The 15,220-nt window shown below is 49.5% G+C and overlaps 1 protein-coding gene across 2 annotated transcripts in view; it reads right to left on the bottom strand.

Annotated features, from left to right (window-relative positions):
* Positions 1–14,606, bottom strand: part of IGSF21 (immunoglobin superfamily member 21) — a 123,461-nt gene extending 108,855 nt beyond the window's left edge. Inside the window, exon 1 of one of the 2 annotated variants that reach the window (XM_078378958.1) lies at positions 14,186–14,606. Coding sequence is in view for 1 of the 2 variants with exons in the window: in XM_072977469.2 (XP_072833570.2) it covers positions 827–884 (58 nt within the window). In the remaining variant the exon portion in view is untranslated. Of the gene's footprint in view, positions 1–826; positions 1,721–14,185 lie in introns of those variants that run through there. The other variant, XM_072977469.2, reaches the window with a different exon arrangement.
* Between the last annotated feature and the right edge of the window lie 614 nt (positions 14,607–15,220).

Here is a 15,220-nt window from a genome sequence, read left to right as displayed (position 1 = left end):
ACCCTGGCCAGATTTCACCCTCCTGCTGCGATGGCTGCTGGAGGGCTTTCAGAAGAGTTACCAGCCATCCTTAGTTATTATTATCATCATCATCACCATCATCTACCACGACACCAGGAAACGAGAGGGAGAGCGACAAGGAGAGGAAGCCCGAGCCCGTCTTGGCACAGAAAGGCTGGCATTAAAGCCACCCGATCCCCATCACCGGCTCCTTCCTGTTTCCTCCGGCAAAAAATAACTTCACTGTTCGCGGGAGGGAGGGAGGGAGGGAGGGAGGAGGGCGGCGGCAGGTGTGGAGCGGGGCCGCGGCAGGAAGGCGCATCCAGACAACCGGAGGGGTCGGGTCGGGTCGGATGGGGGAACCACTCCGGAACCAGGCTGGGGAAAGTTGGCAAGAGTTTAGGGAAACACTCCGGCGGGGGAGCTGATATTGCTGTCCCTCCTCCAACCACCAGGATCACGACGAAACCCCCTCCCTCTCCCCCCCCAAAAAACAAGAAAGAGCCCCGTTGCTTTGACGGAGGAAAGGTGCTGGTTTTTCCCGGAGCCGAGGCGAAGCCGGGCAGCGCCGCAGATCCGGGGGGCGAGATCAGTTTTGTGCCGGATTCGGGTCGATTGGGCTGGGGGGGGGTTTACGTGTGTCAGATGTATCGCCCAGGATTCTGGCTCTGTGAGTTCGAAAGCCAAGCCCCCTCCCCGTTCTTCTCCTGCCCCGCCGCCCCGCCCCAGGCCCCGCCGCCGCCCCACCGGGCTTGGCGAGCAGGTGTCACACATCTGCCCGGGCGCCCAGACCGTCTCGCCCCGCCACAGGCACGCACGCACTCACCCAGCGCCGCCTGGAAGAGTTTGCCGAGGAGGAAGCAAAGCGGGAGCAAGCGGCTCATCGTGGGTGTCTTGGCCCTGGAAATAGTAACTCCATCTGGTTCAGAAAAGGCAAGCTGGGTTTCCGCATCGCGACCCTCCGGACACCGACACGGGCAGACGCGGGGAGACCAGCAGGACGCAGCGGCGGCGGCGGCAAAAGGAGGAGGAGGTGGTGGTGGAGGAGGAGGAGGAGGAAGCGGAGAAGGAAGAAAAGCATCGGCGGCTCCCACGGGTGTCCATCGCCGGGATGTCTTCGGAGGAAAAGTCAAGGGGGGCGGGGAAAGAGAGTGGGGGGGGGGGAGCCAATGTCCAGGGGGAAAAAGAGAAAAAGAAAAAGCGGAGGCGAAGAGAAGTGCCCGCGGAGGCGGAGACCGGCGCCTCGAAGATGCTGAGACCGGTACCCAAAGGAGGCGGAGAGTGGTACCCAGAAGATGTCTCCGCGCGGTCCCCGGGAAGATGCTTCAAGTGGTCCCCGCGAGGTGGCTCCTGCTCGGGAGTCCTTCTTCCCTCTCTCTCTCTCTCCCCAGGTCAGCCGCCGGAGTTTAGGGCGCCCTCTTTCAACTCATTCCTCCCCCCCGGTCTTTTTCCGCCACCTCGCTTCCTCCCGCTTCTCCGTCTCTCCCCCCCCCCTTTGCTGTTTTCCTCTCTCTCTTTTTCTCTTGCGCTGGCGTCTGTATTAGGCGGACTTTTCCTTTAATCCAGCCTCGGCTCCTCGGCTCTCGTCCTTTAAGCCGGATTTATTGCAGCACAAGAGAGAGGAGAGGATTGAGGGGCGGGGGGGGGGTTGGAAGAGAGAGAGAGAGAGAACACCCGGCCCCGTCTCTCTCTCCCTCCTCAATCTCTCTCTCTCTCTCTCTCTTCTGCTCCACCTCCCTCCCTCCCTCGCTCGCTCACACAGCCTCCACTCTCTCGCGCGCCTGGCTTTGCTGGAGAGAAACCTTAACCCTTGGGCAGCCAGGAAGACAAGCGGGCGCCCCCACCATCCTGCACGGAGCACCATTCCGGGGTCCCGGTGCCATTGGCAAAGAAGACTCAGGCCCGGGGGGAGGACGAAGGAGCTGGCAGGGCAACCAGGCGGGGTCAGAGAGGGCGGGGCCTGAGTCCTCTCAAGGTCGGTGGGGCTCCCCCTCAAGGAAAGGGGGTCCCCAGGCTAATCGCAGGGCAGCTACAGGCCCCGACGCGGGTCCCCTCGGCCCTGCTCTGCTTTGAGGATGGGTTTCAGCTCCATTCAGAATGAATGACCCTTAAGGCCATCCAGACTGACCCAGCTGGTTCAAATGCAGCTCACTCACCCACTCATTTAGCCTTAAGTTAGGAGTTCAATTCCCCACTGCATCTGCCAAGCTGTGGTGGCTTTGGGCAAGCTGCACTGTCCCCAAATGCACCCCCAAAAGAAAGGGGAGTTAAGCCACTTCCAAATATTTTCCGCCTAGAAACCCCTGAAAGGGGTCGCCGTAAGTCTGAATGGACTTGACAGCACATCATTCATTAATTACCACCCCGTCCAGATGGGAAATGACTTTCCCACTCTGCTGGGGTGATGTGTGGAGATAGGTGAGGAATCTGCCTATCCAAAGGAAAGAGGGTTGTTACCGGATGAACCTACACCAGAGATAGCAAGCTAAGGACTAAGCTATGTACATGCCAAGGAGGGAGCCTGGTCAGAGAGAAGGAGGAAATGAAGTCATCCTGAGAGTATCAATCTACTTGAGAAAAGGAAATATTAGGTAAGAAAAGAAGTGGGAGATTAGTCATATCACATAACTCCAGTTATATGCCTCTACCACTACTGCTCCCTGTAGGCATACTGCCCTTAGTGCAGGCGTGTTGGCACTCAATTCCCAACATCTGCTGAACATCTGGATCTGCTTCATCTGTCCCACCCTCTTGAGACTTATGGCCTCCTGTGACTTCTTGGCTGCTCCTATCTCAGCACAATAGAGGCAGTGGGAAGCACAGCTGGACACAGCTGTGTGACCACTAGAAGGCAGCACTGCGTCCCTCAAGGTAAAGCAACAGCTAGGGGCCCTGCAGTCATTCACAGCACCACCTCCCATGCCCTGGGAGACATCCCAGGAGAGAGAATCTTTCCCCCAAATCAAATGGGCAGAAACACAACAAAAGGATGCTTACATTAATGCAGAGGAGGAAAAGTCAGTGAAACTGAGTGGTGGCTTGGGAATCCAGGGATGGATCCAGTTGGGTCCTTTGCAGGACCTGCTTAGACCTTATTGGTGACATTCCCAGTCTAAGGCCAAGGAATTGACAAGAGCCTTCCCTCCAAACTTTGCTGCCTCTTGTTCATCTATCTTCATCCCCTTTCTGGGTCTCTGTCTGCCTCTCTCCTTCCCTCTCGCTTTCTCTGTCTTCCTCTGACTTTCTGTGTCTTTCTCCCTCTCTCTCTCTCTCTCTCTCTCTCACACACACACACACACACACACACACACACACACACACAGAGAGAGAGAGAGAGAGAGAGAGAGAGAGAGAAGCACTCTGGTGACCGGAGAGCCTTGCCCTTCACCCAAGGAGGCTGCTGCTGCAGAATCAGCCACGGGCCCTTTGGGGATAGCAATGCAACTCTCGTAGGAGGAAAGAGGCACCTGAAGGTGAGATCTAACTCACCTTCTTCAGACATCTCCAGGTCTTCGCTTAGACCTGGTTTTCCTCTAGCTCAGCACAAAAGGAGCTATCCAGGGTCCTGAACATTCACTGTGACTAAGCCTGGGAGAACTGATTTAACCTGAACTTACTGGTCAATGGACATGGATTGACTTCCATTTGCTTGTTTCTGACTAGGCTTCTTTGACCCAATTTGACTCACTGCATCTTGACCTGCTCAGTCCAAGTTTCTCACAGCCTGACCAATATTTCAACTGAATCTGACTTCAGCCTGAATCTGCTTGGTCCTGCTGGCCTCTTTCCTTGTGGCCTCCAAGTGCAGATGAAAAAAGGAGAGGGATAGAGAAGATCCATTCTATCGAGGCATCATTGGGAGTCAGAAGGAAGCATGACAGTTCGAGGCAAATGCAGATCCAGCCTCAGACCAACAAGGAAGGCTCTCAGGCATTAGAGGCAGGTAGTCGGCTGTGTTTCAGAATGCTCCAAAGGTAGGACAGGACAGCAGAGCAGAATGTAATCAGGTCTACAACAGTGTAGATTATCTTGGCTTTGGTCGTCAGTGATTGCAACTCCCAAAACCATCGGCAGAGCGTTCTGAGAGTCCTCAGCCCAGAAAACAACGTTTCTAAGACATTATTCTTCCCCTCGGCTATCCAGCGGGGACACCTTTCCTCATCTTCTCTCCCACCCGAGCTTCTCTCTGGTGCTGGATGGTGAGGCAGACCTCTTGGTTTGTTTCCCACCTCTTCCCTGGCACAGAAGCCACTTCCTTTCTTCTCACCCTTAGTTCCTGAAACTAAAGATTCCTCTGAAAAGCCCAGTGCACGTTCAAGACCTCGTTTGTGTGTGGTCAGGGATTTCAGGGGCCTCCTTTCCCCCTGGGACGTCTTTTCAAAGCTCTTAAGTAGCAGCCACCACAAACAGAGAAACAAACCGCAAGCCATGTCAGGGTGAGGAAAAGGTGGGAGGGGAAAATAAATCAATTAGTGCTCCAACTTCTTTCCACTGAGCCTTTTTCTCCCTGTTCCCTGCCCTTTTTAAAAAATCCTTCTTCAAAAGCACTGCGAAGCATTTCAAAGGGAGGAGGCAAAAGGGCAGCCAGTAATGAGGTTCGAGTTTATTTGACGGCAGATAGGATAACACGCCGAGGAGAGACCTTTGCTCCGGATAGAGTTTGCTCAGCAGTCTTGGGTGCATGTCTGGGCATTAGCGCTATTCAGGAAGAGAGGCCAGTGGGAGAGAAATAGCCCTAATAACAACATTGCTAATTAACTTAAGGCTCTTGGGGGGGGGGGCAAGATGTGTTTTACAAAAGGAAAACAAGCACCAACCTTCGCTTGCAAACACTATGAAATAAGGTAAAGAAGGAGGTTACCCAAGACATGCTGGAAGGAATGTGTGAGACCCCAGACGGGTAGAGGACATGGCCAGAGGTTTGGCCCTTTACTTTTTTGGACTATGATTCTCAGAATCCCCGACAGGCATTGGATTTGTAGTCTGAACAACAGCCTCCCAAACTCTGGATATGGCAGAGATTAACTGTGCCAGTCAGATGACCTAAAATACGTGTAGCCAGAGATCAAGTCAATGTTCTGAGCTTCAGATTTTACAAACAAAAGATCTGACTCAGTGAAGAAGCCAAGGATGCAAGAGTAGCTTTCGAGCCATCCTTGATCCGTCCACTCCCGTGCCTTTCAGGCTTTGCCCACCCACCCCAGCTAGCATGACCAATGGTCAAAGATTCTATGAACTGATGGCGAAAAAATGATGGGACATGGGTGCAGCATTCCTAAAGGGGGTGTACCCAGCCTATGCTGGCAGAAGGAAGCCATGACTTGAAATGAATTCAGAGGAAGGTGACAGGAAGAAGCAAAAAAGAGAGCAGAATTGCAGCTTAATGTTAAGAAGAGAGAAATCAGTGTTACATACAGCACTGATGTTACCTGTCTGTCATGGGTTTGGAGGGAAAGTTCCATCCTATGGGGAGTGGAAGGCGGGACATCAGGAGGAGGGGCTGTACTGTATATATATGTGGAGCGTGTGTGGAGAGCTGGGAGAAGAAGCAGCAGCTGGGAAGAAGAAGCTGGTGTGGGAGTCTGTGTGTCAGACAGGGTACTACTGTGTGTCAGTCAGTACCAACCTGATAGGTTCAGGTGTCTGTATGGTTAGCCAGAACTGATAGGTTCAGGGTCTGTGCTTCAAGTTAAGTGTTCTGTGTGAACCAAACTGGGTGCATGTATGAATGAGACTAAGCCACGTTACTATATCTTATTCACCTGATCATTTTATTTTCCCTGTGTGTTGTTTTAAATAAACCTTATTCTTTTATTTGTTGAAAATCCATCCCTGGTCTGTGTGACTTCTTATAGGGAATGGTTGGTGGCAGCTTAGTTAACGTGTGGCAGATCCCAGTAGGTCTGGGTTTGTCACAATCAGGACTGCAGAAGAATTGTGTTAAGTCCAATGCTAACCATGAATACACTGGAATTGTTCAAGATTTTCTGCATTTCCTCCCTGATCCAAGTGCAAACTGTAGCCAAGATGTTGGAAGAAGACTGAGATTCAGAAGGGCAGCAAGGAGACCAAGGCCAAGTAGCTGAAACTATGGTAGTTCCAGTTACTGTATATGGACAGTGAAGAAAGCTGACCCTGGGAAGACGGTTGGATTCATTCAGAACATGGAACTGGAGGGTAGCTTTTCTGATCTCACGGCCTATCAGAAAAACCAATCAGTAGCTGCCAAATCCAATCAGTCCTAAGGTTTTTGTAGGAGCAAAAATAACTAAATTGTACTTTGGACGAAGAACGAGGACTCACTGGGAAAGATACCAGGAAGAGCGGAAGGCAGCAGGAAAAGAGGAAGGCTAAACATGAGATGGGGCTGCCTTAACAACCGACAGCACAGACCTTGGGCTTGCAAGACCTGAGAAGGGCTGTAAATGACCAGTCACTCCTTCATAGGGTCGCCCTGTGTTGAAAGTGTCTTGGTGGGTCACCCCAGCAAGAGCTGGCAGGCCTTGAGCCATGAGGAGCCTCTATTTCCTTCCCAGTCAAGGGCGAGCCTCTTCTGAGGCTCCACGGGCGGTCCAGCTGCTACTCCACCGGCTCTACTCTCCTGGTAGGTGGGAGGCACAGCATCTGGAAGGACCTACATTCCCCCGTCCTTGCTCTGAGAAAAGGATGCCCGCCGAGGCGGAGTCCTTGAGGGAAGGAGATCATGGAAATGTACTTTAAAATAGGGGTGGGGCACAAATAAACTGAAGACATCAGCCCCCTCCCCTCCGAAGCTGGCAGAAGGAACTGTTTTCCTCTCTGTGTTACAGTGGGTTGTTCCCTCACACTGTTTTGTGCCTGCTGAGTCTTTTTTTTTTTTTTAAACATTATTAGCAGTAATCAAAATTACCCAGCTCTGTCTAAGAATTGTCTCCAGTGTCCCGGGGCACCGGTTTTGCAAATTGGCAGGTACTGAAAAATCCACCTATTCCATCTTTGCCCAGCTTGGCTGCGTGTGGAGCTATTTTCTGCCTCTGGGAAGGGAGGAGAGCAGAATGGTAAGGAAAGACTTGGGCTACAACGCAGGGAAGTTGCTTTGTCTGTGCCCCCCAGCACAGGCATTGCCCTGAAGCGGATTCTTCTTGAAGAGAAAGCAGGGTGGGTGGAATGAATGAATGAATGAATATAAAACTTTTGCAAATGAAAAAGTGATCTAGGAAAGACAAAGTCTAGACATAGAAGGGGATTTTTGAGAGAAGGGGCTCCCCTTGGCACACGCAACTCCCATGCCAAGAGTCGCCCGCAGAAGCAAGAGAGACGGGTTGCCTGCTTGGTCAGCTCAAGACCTTTTCCACAATGGCAGACCCTCCAGGAGCAGAAATGGTGATGGGAACATAAAATGAGGTCACAAGGTGAGCAATCGGTGGAGAGCAGCAGCAGTTAATAAAGTTTGGGCATTCATCACGACTGTCCCCTGGGATTCCAAAAAATGCAGACTTACAGCATTGAGCTGCGTAAGGGCATGGGGCAAAAATGGTCTTGGCCATTTTCCGCTCCACCCAGCACAGATCTTTTGTAAAGTTAATGGCTCCTAATTACCCATTCAAGGCCAAGTCACCCCAAAAGACTTCATAGTACAGAGGTAGTTATAAAAATAGATTGTTGCCAGGAAAAAAAATCTCGCTTAGCTGAGAACTGCAGCTAAGCTCAGAAGGGGCAGGAAAATCCTGGAGGCGGAGAGAAAGGAGCAGGCAGCATCCATTGTCCCTGAATAACCAAGACAATCCTTTCATACTTGGCTGTGCACTGAATAATCTGTATGCCCAAGGCTTTCCATTCCTGGGGGCCAAGGATCACCTATTAGAGGCTGTCCTGGGTGTGGCAGAGGGGAGAGTTCAGAATCAAGGATGGGAGGGTAAGAGCTAGACTTTGGGAAATCCCATGGATGGGGAAGTGGGAGTTATTATCTGACATGCCATTTCCCTCGCCTCTTAGGTGGAGAAGATAGGTGCGCCCTCCCCCTCCCAATGTTGCCAGACTCCAACTCCCATCAGGCACAGCAGGCCAATACTGGGGAGGAAGACTTGGAGGGGCCATCTCCAGGGGGCTTAGCAGCCCCCCTCCCTCCAACCAGCTTTTTAATCTGGCCAGGGTGTGATGGGTCTTCTTAACAGCTGGTCTAAGAGCAGTGGCTCTTGAAAGAAAGGGAAAACAAGAGCGTTCTCTCTTCCACCCCCAGCCCGCCCTCTGAGGGCCTCGGCACTGCTTGCTTTCCTACCCAATGCTCTCCATTTTTTTTCTCCGTGGCTCACAAGTTCATTTGCCAAAAAGGTCTTGTGGCAGGAAGAGGAGGAGAAGAGAGGGGTGGAAAATCTCCAGCAGGTCAGAGAAGAAGGGAGATGTGTGCGGGGGGGGGGAGTGGAGGGTGGTGGAGGAGAGAAGGACCCACACTTGGGGTTAGGCACTGACTCAGAATGTGAAGACGTAAAAGCAAGGGAGGTTTTTCCGCCCTCAGAAAGTCGCGCTGTCCTTTAAAAGGATGCTAATGTGCCAGCTTGCTTGGGAACACACAACGTTATTAATGCTTTTATGATTTCGGGAGGGAATTTGCTTGATAAACAAGTCTTTTTTAGATCATTATTTAAGCGCTGATGACATACATTATAAACACACACAGAGAGAGCAAAGAAAGGACAAAAATATTCTTTCTCAAACACACAGAGAAATATACAAGCTATTAAAGCCACTCTCTCGGAGAAAGATATGAGGAGGAAGGATCTAAGGCCTATGCTCTCCCTCTCCTACGACTTCCTTGGACTTCAGGAGAAGTTTCTGAGGTTTTTGAGTAACTGAGTGTTGCTCTTTACACCTCACAGTACCTTTGTAACTACTAGTTGCATTACAAGTTGCCCCAAAAGTAACTAATTACAGATAACCCTGTTACCTGTAACGACTCACTGCCAAGTTCTGATCAAATTGCAATACCTTTTTTTCTCAATTTTGGTACACATACTTCCTAATTCACCCATTTTTGCATATATTTCCCTGTGATGTGTGCTATATTTTTTTTTCTTGCATGCCAGATTAATACGTTGCAGACAGAACATTTTATCCATCCTCTCTCTCTTTATGTTTCCATTTTTAGTCATGAACATTTCCTTGAGTATATTCTGAAAAAGAAAATCAGGGGCAAACCTAACACTGGTGGTTTGATCCTAGTGAGCAGATGCTAAAAAAAATTGTGTATGCTTTTCCCTCCCAGCATTGCAGATAACAAATTAGATAAATTAATTAAAAGTCTTGCTTAATACGAACTGCTTTTCCATCCCTAGATGGGTATAGTTGTTCCTCAGCATCTAAAGAGCCATTGTGGCTTTCTGAGTCACATTCTAGCCTGGTGTCCCAATTCTCAAAATGGCCTCTTTAAACCCCACAAGGCCTTTGCGGTAAAAGGGAAATTAGCATCAGTGTGAACCCTTCCCAACAAATATGTCACCCCTTATTCTGGATTATGTACAGATTGTATTTCGGGGGCTGATAATAGCCATGGATCCATCTGCATTCTCTGCTCGAGTGGGGTCCCTAAAAAGAGATCTGGTGAAATTTTATATGAGACCGGCCTGTTTGGCTTGGAGAAACAGCACTTTGATTGATAGTAAAAGACACAAACAACCCATCAGAAGCTACTATTTTGCCAGTGTCAACGAGCAACAAGATGAAATAAAAGCTCTCTCTCTCACACACACACACACACTCTCTCTCTTCTGAACATTTTAGAGAAATGCCTAACAAGGAGTCTTGGAAGTGTATAAAACCTCCTTGAGGTCAGCAAAAGATAGAATAAAATCGCAAGGAGGAAAAATTTTCCTGGCATTGTCTTGTTTAGCAAGAAAGGACAAATCAGGTCAAGATTTATGTTGCTAGCTGAGTGATGGTGGAAACTGCAAGGGAAATCATTGTCAGACGTTGATGGGAGGCCTACACCCAGAAGTGAGGTGACCTCAGATGACTGGCAGCAAGGGGTGGAGCGCCTAGCCCCTCTCGAACAGACCTATTGGTGTGGGGGGTGTGATGGGTGTTGTAGTCTAATCCATCTGGAAGACACCTCATGGGAAAGAGAGCTACATGCTTACGGAGAAGTAAGTGCTATAGATTTCAATAGGGCTTACTCCAGAATATGTGAACATATTTCACCTGGGAGTGAAAACACCAGAATCGCTCTCTTTGCAAAAAAGGGAGGGAGGGAGGCAGGCATGAAGGAAGGAAAGAAAGAAAGAGAGAGAGAGAAACAAACAAACAAAAAGAGAGGAATGATGGAAGAAAGAAAGAGAGGAATGATGGAAATAAGCAAGAAAACAAGCAAGGAAGCATGCAAGAAAGAAAGAAAGAAAAGAAGAAAGAAAAGGGGCAAAGTCTAATGTTTGTTTGTTTATTTATTTGCCTTTTCAACTCCAAAGTTGCAAAGCCAACTCCTGAGCAGACGGGAAGGGATTTGGTTTGCTTTCTTCTCCCAAATCGTTTGAAAGTGGATTTGCCTTGGGTCTGTGTTTCTCCCCCCCACCCACCCACCCTTCCACTGGGGAAATGGTTGTGACAGCTTCTGGATAGACTTTGACAAGGTGGGAGCCTGCCAGAGAGGATTAGACAGGACTTTTGAGTTCTGAATGAGGGCATGAAAGAAGGCCGGATGGGGTGGGTCAGGGAAGGAAGGCCTGCCCATGGGGAGGAGCAGGAGGTGTCTGCACGAATGGTTCTGCTTGGTCTTCTTAGTTTGGGGTGAGCCGGATGCCAGGTGGAAAGGAGCCTCCTGTCCAGGACAAAGAAGATGAGTGGAGAGCAAGGAGAGGAAGTCCTCTTGGGACCCTAGAGGAGAACCTCAGGACTGGAAGAGCTGGAAGGGACCTTCAGGGTCATCTAGTCCAACCCCTCCCCCAGCCAATGCAAGACAGCCCAGAAGGGAGCATCACAAAAGGGATGGCCTCCGTTGGCACTTCAAGGACACCCGTTTCAGGCACAGGTGCTGGCCTTCCCTGGCCTGAATCCAGAAACCAAGCCCCATGCCTATCAGGGAGCACATCGACATGGCTTCAGGGGAGCATGTTCTGGACTGGCATGAAATTCCAGATTGCCAATTTTGGGACTGATACTATGGGGTCTGTAGTCCAGAAAGGCAGGAAAGCACCAGGCTGAGGAAAGCGGCTCCTTATATTCAACAATTAAAACCAACAAAAACACACACACACAACCAAGAAGCTGCTTTGCAGCCTGAATGTGCATCGGATGACAGCCTTACTTTTTACGATTACTGCATGCTCTTTGAGAGTTCAGTGTTTGAAGTTCAGCTGAATCCCCAGATTCATAGCTATTCCATAATTATATTAAGCGGTAATTAATTTTCTTGGACCCCCCCTTGCTAAAAATGTGGAGTTTTTCTGACTGAATATGCTGAATCCTCCATATCATTCCTAAACTCAGACAATAAAAACCTGCTGTCTGTTTATTCCAGTGCCGATGGCTTTTATTTTGGGGGTTTGGGGGGGGGAACTATTTTTCCCAACTGAAAGGGGGAAAAAAAGAGAGATATACGTACTTAAGTACCTTCAGGTGCAGCTGCTAGCTTCTCTGTCTCTCGTATTGGATATAGATGTAATTATTGTTAGACTAAAACTGAGATGTTTATACTTTTAAATTTTATAAATATACCAAACGATGCTGCTGTGTTATGTACTGGGAGTTATGCATAATACATTTTTTGGTTCCTAAAGTTCTTTCAGATTTAATAACAAAGTAAGCCTTGCCGATATTTCCCACTTTCCCATTATTTTGTTAGTTTTTCTTTGTTTGACTTAAAACAGACTTGGCAGCCTTCTCGGACGGGCGCCCAAAGAGCTGAGGAACCGCATCAACCTAGGCACACCAGGGTATGTCGGCAAAACATTCATTCTGCCATGGATTTCTGGTTCTTTTACACACACACACACACACACACACACACACAAAGAGAGAGAGAGACACACACACACACACACACACAGAGAGAGAGAGAAGGCTTTCTCTTCTCAAGCAAAGGCTTGAACCCGGGGTCGCTTTAATGGAGAAAGGTGGGATAGAAATATTTTAAGTAAATAAATAAATAGAATCAGATTAAGGCCGAGAGGCTCTACAGAGGGAAGCCCAGGCATGGTGCCTCCAGCCCCTGACCTTGGGCGTGCAGATCAACCCACCCAGGGCTCTCCCTGACCAGGCAGGGCACAGAGTCCACCTGGGTGGAGAGGACAAGCCGAGAGTGTGGCTGTGTAGACGGCTCGGTCCCTTCAGGTCCTGCCACCGAGGACGTTGCGGAAGAAAGGAAAAGGGGGAAGGAGGGTGACAAAGAGGGGGAAGGAGCTTGAGAGGGAGCAGTCAACGGAAGTGTTTGCGGGTGAAGAACAGAGTCCTAAATTTGGGAGGGGTTAGGGTTCTGGGGCTTGGTGACCACAGCTTGGTTCTAACCCATTGGATTATGCACATTGGTGCCTTGCTTTATCTTTTATCTCAGTGGTTCCGAACTGTGGGTCCTCAGATGTTCTTGGATGGTAACTTCCAGAAATCCTGGCCAGCTCCAATGTATCCACTTGTTTTGTTGTTGTTTCGTTTTGTTTTGTTTTTTGGTTGAACACCCCACAATCCTCCCTCCTCTGCCCTCAAACCATGTTTTTATTTAACTTTGGTGCCACCACGGTCGACACGCAGCGAAGTGCAAAGGCCCATCTCTCTCTTGTCTCAAAAGAAAACCACAAGCTCTCTCAGGCCAGCCTCCAGATATTTGCAATGCCATCACAGATCCGCCCTATGGGGAAAAGTCAGGTGGGAGACCTTATTTCCATGAACACAGTCACTGCAAGGGCCCTGAAGGAAGAGGAAAAAGAAGAGCAAAGCCAAGGAGCAAAAAGCAGGGCTCTCAACATGGTGGAAGACCAACCAACCACACACACAACCATGGAATGATAGACTCGGAAAGGAACCACTGTATTAAAAAGGAACTTTTCCAAACTCTGGGTCATGCATAACATCACCAGGGTAATCCAGAGCAGCTCTGAAGCCCCGTGAGATGTCACCACACATCCCCAGTTTTTTTGAAGGTGGAAAAGTGACCTCCTTCACCCTCTGGTATTTTCTTTCTAGGCCCATTCACCAGAATCCTGGGCAGTAATTAGTGGCATAATAAAACAGCAAGGAATATGAATTCCTCATTAGCTGGAGAGAGATTCCCAGCTAACATGACTGATAGGCATCTACAAGAAAATTAACTTCAGCACCAGGGCCCTGTAATCAAGATTAATGGGGAAAGAGAGAAAGAGAGGGAACAGACTGCCCGGCTCCTTTGCTCTCTGCAGTCTCCTTCCTTCCTTCCTTCCTTCCTTCCTTCCTTCGTGTCCTTTGCAGGGGATTAAGCAGAAACCCCAAAAGTCCCCAATATGGGGTAAATAGAGTAGACAGAGAGCAGCTCAGACCCGAGCATCATATCCAGTGTTCTCCAACCAGAAACCCGATTACGTACCAATATTTCGTCACCCCAGAATGCCACACTCCACAAATTCCTTTCTACATTTTTACTCCCATTGTTATTATTATTATTATTATTATTTTCCTCTCTCTGTGTGTGTGTGTTCTTGAGGAAATCTCATCTGGTTCTGAAACTTGGTTTCTTTCAGAATCTGGTCTCTCTCCTTTAGAAAAAAACCCCTGGACTTTCTGGAACTAGCATCCAAGCCAATTCTGGAGTTCAATCTAAGAATGAAAGAAGTTATGGGTGGGCAGCCCCCAGCAAGGTCTGTGCTGGTCTGTTAAATCAGTCCCGGGGGCTACAGGGGCTCCATCCACTCCACTGCCCATTGGCTCTCCTCAACAGGGAAGGGAAGAGACGCCTTCCCAGAACGGTTGCCAACTTTGCAACTACAGCTTGGGATGGTCAGAGCTCTGTTCCAGCACCTCTGAAGGGCTCCAGGATGCCATTTTAGAGAGAGTCGGGAAACAGGAACAGCCCAAGATGGTCCCAATCCATCCCAACATTTGTGTGTTCCCCGCCCCCTGCCCCCAAAAGCCAACAAAAACTTTCTGCATTGTGAATAACCTGAGTGTGAACCCATCAATGTTGTCTGGTGCTCAAGCAATACCTTACAGTCAGAATTTGACATTCCACAAAACGCTCACACCAAAATCTCACCTGTGGGTCTGTCGTCCTCTGTGGGTAATGCTGGACTCTTCTTCCCTGGAGGCTTTCCAGCAGAGATGGAAGGGCCATTTGTCTGGGGCACTCAAGCTCTCGATTTCCTACATAAACAGGGCAGAAAGTTGAAGGACAGCTTGGATGGGGTGACCCCTGGGACCCCCTCCCATTTTACTGCTCTGAATTTGTCTGATGCAGGAAAGAGGAAACATGTGGGTCCTCCAGACGTGTGTGACCCCAAGTCCCATCCTTCCTCACCTTCTGACTTTTGGCTAAAGGGAGTTGCCACACGTGGTCTAAGCTGGGGTGGACCACTGTGATTATTCTGGCTACAGCTTGCAGAGTTGCAGTCTAGAGACACCCACTGGGCCACGTGTTGCTTGCTTCCAGTCTCATCCCTTTGCTAAAAGCCCAGGAAGGATCGGACCCGCTCAGCTCCATCTCATATACAGCATCATGTGTTCCACTGGTGGCTTGTCAGGGACCACCAGCGACCACCACCACCACCATCCCAAGCAGGAGACCAAACATCATCCTCTCCCTCTCTCCTCTCCTTTTACAGCCATGAATAAGTAAAGCTTCCTCTTTGCCATATATTTTAAAGATGCGCCAAAGATAAAATATATCTTTCAAATCCGTTTTATAAGCATTATTTTTTATGTCGGCGCTATAAATGTGCGTTTTATGCGGCAATAACAGCCTGTGTTTTCAAGACTGTTACTTGCTCGGGGGCTTCTTGGGGTGGGGAGGAAGGAGAATGTGAACTGGACTGGAATGAACTAAGAGAGAGAGGAAGTGAGAATTAGAGGGCGAGGTGGTGGTGAGGAAATGCAGGCAGGTGGAGCCGAGCCCTTTGTCACTTGTTCCTTTTATCCCACCCCACTCTCCCACTCGCAAGACAAAGTCCAGTTGGAAGAAGACCATGTCCCACCTTGCTCGGCCACCAGCCAGGTGAGAGGTCACCTTCCTGTCACCTTGGAATGGCTGAAAAAGAGTACAAGATATCAGATCCCCTGCAAAAAGCCAGGGCTC

Source organism: Pogona vitticeps, chromosome 7 (genome assembly GCF_051106095.1).
Source record: "Pogona vitticeps strain Pit_001003342236 chromosome 7, PviZW2.1, whole genome shotgun sequence".
Classification (NCBI taxonomy): Eukaryota; Metazoa; Chordata; class Lepidosauria; order Squamata; family Agamidae; genus Pogona; species Pogona vitticeps.
Note: the sequence above shows the minus strand (reverse complement) of the source record. Positions and strands in the feature narration are given on the sequence as shown.